Source organism: Bos mutus, chromosome 10 (assembly GCF_027580195.1).
Source record: "Bos mutus isolate GX-2022 chromosome 10, NWIPB_WYAK_1.1, whole genome shotgun sequence".
Lineage (NCBI taxonomy): Eukaryota > Metazoa > Chordata > Mammalia > Artiodactyla > Bovidae > Bos > Bos mutus.
Genome location: NC_091626.1, coordinates 55,461,131 through 55,473,954, shown reverse-complemented (window position 1 = coordinate 55,473,954; position 12,824 = coordinate 55,461,131). Strand labels below are relative to the sequence as shown.

General features: G+C 35.7%; 1 protein-coding gene across 7 annotated transcripts in view; it reads right to left on the bottom strand.

Moving 5' to 3' along the window:
* The window catches only part of TCF12 (transcription factor 12), a 396,425-nt gene that overhangs the window by 195,948 nt on the left and 187,653 nt on the right, over window positions 1-12,824 (bottom strand). For all 7 annotated transcript variants that reach the window (XM_070377972.1, XM_070377970.1, XM_070377974.1 and 4 more), the window contains one exon: window positions 10,878-10,980. In XM_070377972.1, coding sequence (XP_070234073.1) covers window positions 10,878-10,980 — 103 coding nt within the window. The remainder of the gene's footprint in view (window positions 1-10,877; window positions 10,981-12,824) is intronic.

Sequence of the window (12,824 nt, the reverse complement as noted above, 5' to 3'; positions counted from 1 at the left end):
GATACAGATTACCTTGCTTCCTAATTATTCCCAAGTTGCTGACGTCCTCAAGAACACACATATGGCTTCTGGCCATTGATGTTTCCCACTCCCTCTTGCTCAAAGGTATAATAGTGCTGTGCAAACGAAGTGAAGAACAAATGTTGATGATTGTCTTTACTTGCTAATGTCACCTATGAGAGCTGTACAGTTTCCTAAAAATAAAAGTTCAAGAGACATTCCAGCCTTAGAAATACATTAATTTTCAGTGATAGGCCACAAGGGTGACTGTTTTGATCTAAATTTCCATTGTAAATGTTTCAAAAAAAATAATCTCTGCACATCCCTGACCATTCTCTTCCCTCCTGTATTTCCTAACATACTCTCCTATAATTTTTAATTTCCTTCAATTAATTTATTTATATATTCAGCTATTTGTATACATATTTTTTAAAAGATTTTTTGAATGTGGACCATTTTTAAAAAGTTTACTGAATTTGTTACAGTATTGCTTCTGCTGTTTGTTTGAAATGAAGTATTAGTTGCTCAGTCATGTTGGACTCTGCGACTCCATGGACTATAGCCCATCGGGCTCCTCTGTCCATAGAGTTCTTCAGGCAAGAATACTGGAGTGGGTAGCCATTGCCTTCCGCAGGGGATCTTATGTTTTGTTTTTTTGGCCCTGAGGCATGTGAGATCTTAGATCCCTGACTAGGGATCGAACCTGCACCCTCTGTACTGGAAGGTGAAATCTTAACCATTGGACCACCAGGGAAGTCCCAAACAGTAAAGTTAAAACTTCTTTCTTGAGGTAACTATAGCTTTACACGCAGGTGTAAGAAATAATGGAGAGATCTTGGGTCCCCTTTCACATATTTTCCTTTATCTTTTAGTATCACAACCAGGATACAAACATTGCTACAATCTACTGATCTTGTTCAGATTTCCCCAATTTTTAAAAAATCTATGTGTGCACACAAATGTAGTTGGTTCTATATAATTTCACCACAGATGAAGGTTCAGATATTCATCACCATATCATGATACAGAACAGTTCCATCAGCACAAAGATCCCTCCTGATGCCCTTTATAGTCACATCCTCCTGTCTCCCTAACCTCTGGCAACAATTTGTTCTTAATTCTGTAAGTCTGCCATTTCAAGTGCAGTATCAGTGACTCAACGGACATGAGTTTGAGTAAACAGGAGTTGGTGATGGACAGGGAGGCCTGGCATGCTGCAGTCCATGGGGTCGCAGTCAGACACGACTGAATTGAACTGAACTGATATAGAAGGTGACATCTTTGATAAAGATGGAATCAAACAGTATGTAAGCTTTTGAGAGTGGTTTTTTTTTTCCCACTCAGCCTAACTCACTCAAGATCAATCTCAATTATTATACTGATTAAGAATTCATTCCTTATTATTGCTGAATAGTATTCCATGGTACAAGTATACCACAGTTTGCTTAACCATCTACTGAGTGAGAGACATTTGGACTGTTTCCAGTTTTGGCTATTATGAATGAAAGTGCTATGAACTTTCATGTTCAAATTTTTATGGGAACTGAAATTTTCATTTCTCTGGGATGAGTGCAACTGCTGAGTTGTATGGTAACTGCATTTTAGTTATATGATGAATTAACTGTCAAAGAGTCTTCTAGAATGGCTGTATCATTTTAAATTCCCAATGAACATTTTTCTTTACATTCTTAGGTTAAATTCCTTAGTGGTGGAGATATGTAGAGCCACAACGTATTTTTTAGTGAAAATTAATTTTCATAAGTATATCTGGGGTACTGTTTTCTAAGTGATCATGATAAACTGAAAAGTTAAAAGCACACTGTATGAAGAAAACAGCTGGGAAGTTCAGATGAGCTGCAATGTCCTGAAACTGTTCAGTATAGCAAGTGTGACCAAAGAGGTCAGAGACAGATTTTTTAAAAAGATGTAAACAGAAACAGAGGATACACATTATGACATTCAAATTAGGACTGTATGTATACATATATCCCTCCAATAACTCTAAGGAAAAGTAAATTACAAGCAGATACCTGCTACTATGTCTGTACTTGAAGATGTTTTCTAGTAACTTTGTAAAATACCTAAAGATAATACTTACAATTTTTTCAGAAGACATCTGATTGAAATCTTACTGTAAAATAATTAAAACAAAAGTTTATGTTTAATGTGCTCCTATCTATCTTGTCTAAATATCCAGATGTGCATGTATGCATGCACGTGCACATATACACACCAAGAGTAAAAACACTCTGCACTTAATCTTGTCATTAAAGGATGGCACAATTTAAATTCCTTGAAACCATTAGTATGTATGAAAGAAAAATAAAAAGTAGATGAGATTCATTGGTGTAACCATATTTCATGTCATGTAAACCTGAGAAACATTTATAAAAATGACCACATAATAGAACACCACATTTTCTTAAATCTTTCAGGTAAAAGAGAGCCTTAAATTGAATATGAATAGGATATCAAGTCAGAAATCTTCTCAAACACAAAACATTAAGCCCTGTATATGAAAAATTTTAAATATATATTTTATGTTGTCATGTTAGTCACTCCGTTGTGTTCAACTCTTTGTAACCCCATGGACAGTAGCCCGCCAGGCTCCTCTGTCCATGGAATTCTCCAGGCAAGAGTGGATTGTCATTTCCTTTTCCAGGGGATCTTTCCGACCCAGGGATCAAACCTTTTTTTTAATATATCTTATATATTCTATAAACTGTAACAAAAATACATAATTTACAAAAAATCTTGATATACAAGCTAGAGAATGTGGTAATCTTTTTATTGCATACATCTTTGGGGATGTCCCCCAGTTGGGAGTGCAGATTCTCACTAAGGCAACAGTACTATTCTGATGACTGTGCCATTCTCACCTTATCCTGTCATCAGGGGTTCTTTCTACAGACCTTTCTCCACAGCGATTCTCTGAAGATTTCTCTCTGAAGAGCAGCCTCACTGCCACATCACCAAACTGCCTAATTTTTCCTTTTTCCTCTCCTAATGTGGTAGGTTCAATTCACTACAGCTACATTTTCATACTACTACTTTGAGAAACAGATTTTTTAAAATTTCCAGAAGTATAGAAAAATAAGGGAGTAACAAGGTTTCAGATAAGGAAATCTGACATTTGCCTTAAAAAGCAACTTTTAATATCACATTTGAAGACAAAACAACAGGAAAACAACTCACCTAATGAGTAACTTACCATTCTGGATCGAGGCAATGAAGCCCTGGAATTTTATAGATAATTTACCACCACCACAACCACCAATCACCATGTCTGATATTAAAAAACAAAAACACACAAAAAAACCCCAAAACAATCCTGGTTCATTCCACACAATTTCAAGTATATGATTTATTATCTTATCAAAAAATTAACAGTGTTGCTGTTTATTTATTTATTTTTTTGGTTAAATTATTTAGAACAAGATTGGCAAACTACAGCCAGCAGAGAAAATCCAGGCTACCAACTGTTATTTTTGCAGCTCATGAGCTAAAAATAGTTTTTCACACTTTTAAATGTTTATATAAGTACCTATATAGTATGACTGATTTTGCCTTCTGGGCTGTAAACACTATTTATTATATGTCTTCTTGAAAAAAAAAAAAAAAGTTTGCTAACCACTGATCTCAGGGATCAGTATAGAAAAATATGTAATAGAAATAAATAAAATTTATAACTATAAATAAAACTAATTGATTTAATTTGCTATGAAGTGGCCTTGAACTCTACTCCCATTTAATTGTGACTCCCTAGAAATTTCATATAATCTGGGGAGTCTGACAACTCTCCAGAGGTATTCTCAAAGTGAAAAACAAGTATGCAACTTAAGAATGATTGTTACATACTTCACCACACTACACTATGCATATGCCACTAGCCAAAAAATATTTTTAAGAGGACAGTATTTACTGAAAATATAGTAATATATACAAGAAAGCTCCCCCATACAGCAAATACTGCTGTAGAACAGCAAATACTGCTACTCTTGAAAACCTAAAATTCCAAGTTAACAACACTACCAAAACAAATTCAACCTGGAAGTCATAGAAAACATGAGCTATGAAAAGCAAAATCTGAATTTTTTAAGAAAAAAAGAAATAACCTGAGATGTGAAGGTGATAACAAAAATAGTGGACACTAAAATTAAGCAATTTTTTGAGGGACTTTAACTAAAATGTGAGGCTTACTAAGTAGCAGTAACACAGTACAACTGTTACAACTACTCAACTGAATGATAACTACCATTAGTACCTCAAACGATTAACATTTCTGTAACTGAAACCAAAGCAATTCAGGATATGCTTTCAAATTTTTTAAAAATTTACTTTCATCTGGTAGCTAATTAGAGCTTCCATAAACACGGTGACCACTAACCAACGTAGGACTAAGCCTTCACTTTGAAAACTACCAGAATTTTCAAGGTATAAGGAGTACCAGGCATACCTCTTCCCTACTCCCAGTCCTTACGACAATCTCATATCTTTCAACACTCCCAATTGAGAACCGTTGAGCTAGATGACCTGTAAGATCCATTCCAGAGCAAATATTCTATGAGAATTTTAGTTAATACTTAGTTAGCATTTATTTTTAACAAAATACTCAAGAAAACCTATAGTAAATGATATAGATATTATTATAACCATAAGCAGTGAATCTGAAGCATTACCACATTGAAGACACAGTCTGATGCTGCTGCTCTAGGACTTTTCCTAATCAAAACAGTGTCGCAAATACTCATGTGTGCCATCGTGTGGTTCTGAGATTATACACATCAAGGAAGACTGTCAGGTTTACAAAAGTTCCTTAATAAAAAAGTATAATGCTTTTGTTCTCCAGTAACCAAGCAGCCATAGCCTCTTTCACCTACCACACTAAAAACAGAACTCAGAATATCCTCAGAATTCATATTCACTCGTTGAGAATCAGACAAAAACAACAGGAAGATTCAAGGAAGAATCATTTAACAAATCTATGCCACTGATCCACTATGAAATTGTGCAGATTACTGAAGATTACTGTTGACCACAGAGCACATACACACAAGTGATGATGAACAAATGAACTGGGTAAATAATTAAAAATAAATGTGATCATCTTTATATAAGTCAGTAGAGATACCATTTTGCAAGGGTGCAGAGTTGAGCCAACTCTGAGTTGTGGCCTGATGAAAATATTCACTAAAGACAGATAACTTAGAAAAAAATACCAGTGAGATATGAGTCAATGGCATTGTTGGTCAATTTTTTGCTAAATAACCCATGAAAAGTGAAAGTGAAAGTGTTAATTGCTCAGTAGTGTTGACTCTGAGAACCCATGGACTGTAGCCTCCCAGGCTCCTCTGTCCATGGGATTCTCCAGGCAAGAATACTGGAGTGGGTTGCCATGCCCTCCTCCAGGGGATCTTCCTGACCCAGAAGTACAAAGCAAAATACAAAAGAAATTCACTGAAAGCCGAAAACCATGCAAAAGACTGAAAATTCCATCAAGTACGACCCCATGGACTGTATAATCCAGGGAATTTTGCAGGCCAGAATACTGGAGTGAGTGGCCTTTCCCTTCTCCAGGGGATCTTTCCAACCCAGTGATAGAACCCAGATCTCCCACATTGCAGGTGGATTCTTTACCAGCTGAGCCACAAGGGAAGCCCAAAGAATCCTTTAAATAAACACAAAAGCCACTGATGGATTAAGACAAATGAATTAAGAGTCAGTTAATAACTGAAGAGAAAATTAACAAGATTCAAATGTGAAGTAAAAGACATTTTCTATATTACCATAAAATTTTTCTGAAGTAAAAAAATACACTAAAAAGTTCAACAATTAATTCTTTGCTCACTTAAAATATAGTGGATAATATAAATTTTGCTTTATTAGTATTATTTTCTAATTGAAGTTTTTGCTTTCAAAATAAAGTCCTAATCAAATATTTCCCCCTCTATCCTCTGAAATCTTGACATCTCTTTTCAGCAATTATTTATTTCTCTTATATACATCACTCCGGGACTAATTACTCATAGGTAAAAGGGACCTGCGTCTACACAGGAGTACCCTTGAAACTCTGAAACCTTTTTCAAGATCAGGTACTAGTTTGGTCTCTCCTACACTGGGCAAAAGGAGAAGACAATGGCAACCCACTCCAGTACTCTTGCCTGGAAAATCCCATGGACGGAGGAGCCTGGTAGGCTGCAGTCCATGGGGTCGCTAAGAGTTGGACACGACTGAGCGACTTCACTTTGACTTTTCACTTTCATGCATTGGAGAAGGCAATGGCAACCCACTCCAGTGTTCTTGCCTGGAAGACCCCAGGGATGGTGGAGCCTGGTGGGCTGCAGTCTATGGGGTCACACAGAGTCAGACACAACTGAAGCAACTTAGCAGCAGCAGCAGACTGGGCAAAAAGGAAACCATTAGCTCATCTCAGGTTACAGGAATGGTTTCAGAAAGAACTGCTATTAAGTCATTTTAACTATGAAAAGAGGCTGCTTTTCAGACTGAGGATGCAGGGTAGGGGCATGAAAAGAAATTATTTCTGGAACAGAGTAGTTAGAAATAAAGTGCATATATGCATTGAAAGAAAACATCCCAAGCCACTAAGGATAAGGTAACCTATAACAGGGCTTCCCTGGTGGCTGACAGTAAAGAAACCTGCCTGCAAGGCAGGAGACCTGGATTCAATCCCTGGGTCGGGAAGATCCTCTGGAGAAAGGAACGGCTACCCACTGCAGTAGTGCTCAGTCACGTCCAACTCTTTGCGACCCCATGGACTGTAGTCCACTAGGCTCCTTTGTCTGTCAGATTTTCCAGGCAAGGATACCAGAGTGGGTTACCACTTCCTTTTCCAGGGGATCTTCCTGACCCAGGAATTGAACCCACATCTACTGCATTATCAGAAATGGCAACCCATTCCAGTATTCTTGCTGGGATCATCACATGGACAGAGGAGGCTGGCAGGCTACAGTCCGCGGGGTCGGAGAGTCAGACGCAACTGTGCATGCATGCACACACACCTCTAACACAAGCTACAAATATGACCCAGTGTGTCCTCCATGGAAAACTAGTTCCCCACAGGGTAATGATGCTTTTTTATTTTAAAAGACTTCTGTGCATCATCTGAATCTGGAATGTGACGGGCTGAACACAAATAAGCTACCCCGGTTTTCCCCAGTGTCTTTAATATTTCAAAGTACAATCTGAATCTCTAAGAGGGGACATGTGATATATTGCTTCTCAAAGTTATGTCACTATGGAACTTTTCTTCATTATTACCTCTCAAAAGCTGTGTCTCCATACTTATAGTTCAAGAAAATGCTGAGCTAGTAAAACCCTGAAGGCATTACATAGAAAGAACTAATACTTTATATGCCTAATGTGCCTAATGGAAAGAATACTTGATTAGGAGTCAGAGGACATGGGTTTTGTTTTGCCACTTACTGACTCAATGTCCTCAGAGAAAAAAACACAATTTTCTTGCACCTTAGTTTTATCATTTGCACAAAACCAATTATAATTCTAGTTGTAGCCTTTTCCAGAGTTGAATAAAATATATTACATAAGGTTATAGAAATAAAAAAATTCTAGAGCTACAGAAACTTTTTAGACTATCCAGCAAAACCTTATCTGGAAGATAAAGGTTATTTTTCAAGATATGAATTACAATCCAGATCTTTTAACTCTCAGTCCTGTACTTTTTCTATACTACCGTATGTTGTTTCCGGTTTTTAAGAGATAAACATACTAACCAAGCATCTCTAGAGGCAAAACAGGCCTCAGAAAGGAACACAAAAAGTGTCAGAAAAAAGAAAAACAGAGGGTATGATCTTAAGTTTACCATTGACAACACATGCACATAGCGTCTAAAGTAAGTAAAGCTTTAACAGACATGGGGGATAGACAGGTAAGAGCAGTTTACAGTAACTTGGAAACCAAAGCGAGGCAATTATATAAAGTAATTTGTCTCTATGTCCAATTAATAAAATGGCCCGACCATCACCAAAAATACATCTAATCAACAATAGGTAAAGGGAAGCAAGTATTAATGAAATCAATGAAGGGCCCAAGGGTAGAAAAATGGACCAAAGTTGGAAGAGGCTAGAAGTAAATAAGACAGTTTGGTGATCCTACTGCAATTCACTGCTCTGCAGTTTTACTATAATACAGAAATGTTTGATGCTAATTACTTAGTGATATGCCAAAAGGATGTACTTATTTCACTTGAAACATAAGAAAGAAGCCCTTTTCCATATTGACAAATCAACAGGATAATTCTAGAATTCATTAAAAAGAAACACTAACTGATTCAACATAATAGCTTTCCTTCCTGTGTAAAATGCTTCAAAATATCTAAATGAATATAGAAGTGCATGTTTCTATGGCAAATTGTTCGTTATTGAATCATTATCAACCCTTGTTAGAAAAAATTTCTCATTTTTGCAATGTACAAAATCATTAGTGTTTGAGAGCTTCATCATGAAAGATAGTAGCACTTTACAATCCACTATTTCTTCAGGCAAATGTGCTTATTATGGCTGAACATAATACGAAAAACAACATTCCCTAGATGTACAATTTCACTGCCCCCCACCCTCGCTTAAATGGTGTTTTTACATGTTGACAGCAATGATGAAATATGTTACTGCTTTCCAGTTAGTTGTAACTTTCTCAGCACTCATCATTCACAGAATCACTCTGAAGGTTTTACCTATTATGATGATTAGGTATCAACAGTTCCAAATGCTGCTAATACTGCCATGTACATCTCAGTCCTGCTTTAACACTGCAGGTTTTCAGCCTGAAAACTCCTCTAAAATGATCAAATGGCTAACGAAGTGCATCTATCCACTGTAACTCTACTGAGTGCAACAGACCCACCTTCTAGGGTATTAGTTCAATTCAACTCACACCAAGTGGGATTAATTGCTACTGTTTGGAGCTGCTCCGCAATTTAAAGGACATTCATTTCCCAAAGCTAGCTATTGTCATGCAGATTGCTTGGACTCAACAGTTAGATATCTCATTTGATCATTTTTACTAAAAATAAAAGGAAGGAAGTGTAGTAAATCAGATATTGCCTAGATCACTGCAATTCTTTTGAATCTATCTGTCTAACCTTTTCAAGGTCATTCCCCCTTTCTTAAAAGTAAATTAACATTTTTAAGCTTAGATAGTTAAAATGGACAATGAAAATGTACCCTCACAATTTTAAGTCACCTTTGCTCAAAGCTACAATAATGATGCAATTCTAAAGAGTCAGCTCTGTAAGCTAAAAATGAAAGTAAGAACATTAATATAAAAAAGGGCAATTTCTGAGTTTTCACAATTCGGTTATACACTTAATTAAGAAAGCTTAGTTCAATGTAAAATTACAAAAACACTGCCTACAGTTTGGTCTACCATACTTACTATAAATTAAACACTACTTGGGGAAAAGATATACTACAAAAGGAAAGGAAACTATTTGGAGTATCACATCTATTTTACTTTGATAGCAAGTTCAATAAAAAATTTAAAAGATTAGAAAGTTTTCCCTAGCCTAATGCAAGGATAATTATTTTGTTCAAAATTTAATTCTGATTTTTACCTAGATGATAATATATTTAATACTAGGATTCCCAGTTTCATTTATGGTTGAAACAAATTGTCATTCTGAATACAATTTTTACCACTAATTTTAGCCTTGTGTCATACTCAATGACTCTGGCTTTAAAATGGTAACTGCCTTAGGCAAAATCCACATCCGAATCTGTCTCCACCATACTATATGGCGGATAAGGGAAACAAACAAAGACTGAGAAAAATAAAACCATTTATAAAGAAATTGCCGACCACCAGGATTTTGGATTTGGGTAATCCACTTAGATTAGCATGGCTGTGTCTTAAAAGGACAATTCTAAAACCATAATATAGGTCATGTCCTTAAGAAATAGAATAAGTAATGAAATCAATGTCAATTACACAAACCTTCCATATTAACATGACGCCACTGACAACCAGTAAGACAGATTAAATAAAGCTTTTGTAATGTGCTTAGACCCAGCATAAACAAGATGGAAAAAATAATGTCATAAAACGGATTCTTTTCGATCAGGTTCTGCAGAAAGGTAAAAGTATCACTTAAAAAAAAGAGTGGCATCCAAACTCGGGGAAAAAATTGAGGGCTTCTCATTTCAGATTGAATAGCTACAAACTTTGATACAAGAAAGAGAGAGCAGAGGGAGTGAGAGGAAGGGAGGGCAGGTTTGCCGGGAATAGGGGGAGATACAGAGAATGGTTAACCTTAAAGGTTATGCCAAAAATAATCAGTTTTAGGCGGTGGCTAATGTCGTTCAAAATGCAAATTTACTATAGAAAAAGAAAAAATTTTAAATTCCCAATATGAACCAAAGTGCTTAACACAAATGCTGCAATATTTAAATGTACTATTAAGTTTTTATCAAACTGTCAAAAGAAATATTGTCCAACATGAATAAAATTTGCCTAAAATCACTACTCTGTCATATTTTTATTTACCACACAAATACAACTGTTAAGACAAATAGTAAATTAAAAGCAAATGTCTCTGAAATGCTTCTCTGCCCAGAAGGTAGAAAATATATAAAGCTTAGTGCCACAGACACTGCCAACACTGACAGTTAAAACCCTGCTGCTTCCTTTATTGATAGCAATGACAATAAAGCTCTAAGAGAAGGACCCACATTTCTGAACGCTTGCCCCGCAAACTTGGCTGAATAAAGAAAGCCCAGATGTTCCTAGAAACTTAGGAAGTTTCTTTTAGATACTTATGTGTCCTTCCTGGACAAGGGGATGAAAAAAATGTCTCTGATCCAAGAGGCTCTGTGAAGACTACTTGCAGAGAATTACCAACTTACCCATTAGATTTGAGTTCATGAAAGGTGTTGGGGACAAGCCTTCGTGGGCCCCTAAACGACTGTCATTCAAGTGATCACTGTAATGAGGGCTGTCTGTAAAACCCTAGAGGGAAAAAAAAAAAAAAAAAGACCGGAGTATTAAAAAGATTATTTGGCAGTCCTGCTAATTGAGCATAATGACACTCATCTAATTAATATACAGACTTACAAATGGTCATTCCTAACCAAGTTTCTGGTTCATTACTTGAAAAACTAAACAGAAGTGCTGCTTTTATTCTTTTTAAGATTTTAAAGTCAAAAAGTTCCTACATACATTTTAAAGAAAATTAGCCCTATGATCTCTTTATATGCCCAAAAGTAAAATTCTAAATGGATGAACTAAGAACGTATACTTATGAGTTATAATAAACTAGAAAAACATTTATCCTCCTTTCTCTGCTTCCATACACCCTATCAATAAAGGTTTGGGCAATTATAAGATTTACTTAAGATGTTAAAAATAATCAAAAATCAATATACTAGAAATGAATCCTTTTCTGAATGGCAAACAAATATTTAATAAAAGAAGATCTGCTTATATTCCTTTTAATACTAGTATAATAACTATGTATACTCTTATACAAACTGAGCCATGTAAAATAGAAAACACAAAGATAGTTAATTTAAATTCTTAAGAATCTAAAAAATGAAACTGCAAACACCATGAAAACAATAAAGCTAGTGCTATTATTTCACAATGGCTGTTACTAAATTCATCCTTATAACTTAAAACTTGCTTTTTAAAAGCAAAGGAGCCTAAAAGATACCAAAGTTTACAAATAAAGTAAGTGTTACAAAACCTCAGTGGATTAAATAACTGTTCTGGTTCTCAGATTCTTATACATACCAAGTACAGCATCACCTCCAAAATCATACTTTCTATACAAGGTTTTGAACCCTACTTAAAGAGTAGGTGGTACCTACCCTTTTGCCAACTTAAAGTGATTTTAGTAAAGATCAGAAAATCTTACAAGAGGCCCAAACAAGAACAAAAACTCACTGCCTTGGCTCACAGAAGCAACCCAGAATCCCCTGGGACTATAAAATCATCAATCACTGAACATTTATCATTACCCAGACTGCAGGCTAACATTCAAGAAGACATTAATGGGGCTGAAACAGGCCTCACTATCTTTGCAGGGATGCTGTCAGTTCAACCAAAGGGCTAGGAATTGAGGGCTAAATAACTGTCAAATCATTACAACTGCTTACAGATGCATGTCACAACTCCTTCTGCTATTCTGTTTAAAACTAATCTGCTGGGAGTGCTAACTCCCAAATGAATCTTTGTTTCATTTTTATCTACTTTGGAATCACTGATACACATGTGATAGGCATTCAAAAAGAATATTGGTGACATTTACAACTTGGTTATGACTACAAACGTGTCCTCTGCTAACCACAACCAGAGTCCTGTCTGTCACAGCACATGCAGCAGGCGCTATATACAAAACAGAATGGCTCCTGGCTAAGGTCACTCCTTGAAGTTTACTTTTTTTGCTCAAAATTCAACAATCTTGAAGTGCTAAGTGACATCCTACTATCTCACATTTATCTCAGTGTTTTCCTCTGCCACTCCCCCCACTGTCATTCTTAGGTATAGAGTCAAATAAGACAATAATGCTTACAAAAAACTCACTGAAATATTGCTTATCATCATTAAGTAACTATTACTCTTGAAAAATGAGAAAAGAAATGCATTTGTAGGTCATCCATGCTGTTCACACTTCATTTCAATGTTAAAGGATAATAAAAGACAAATTTTGTATATTTTCAGTTCTCTTCATTCTTGAAGTATAATAAAAAACTTTTCCCCTTAATGACTATAAAAATAAAAACATTTAAAAAATTTAAAACTCTAAAGTACAAGTATATAAATAAATCTAAGTTTCAGGGTATCATCAAATG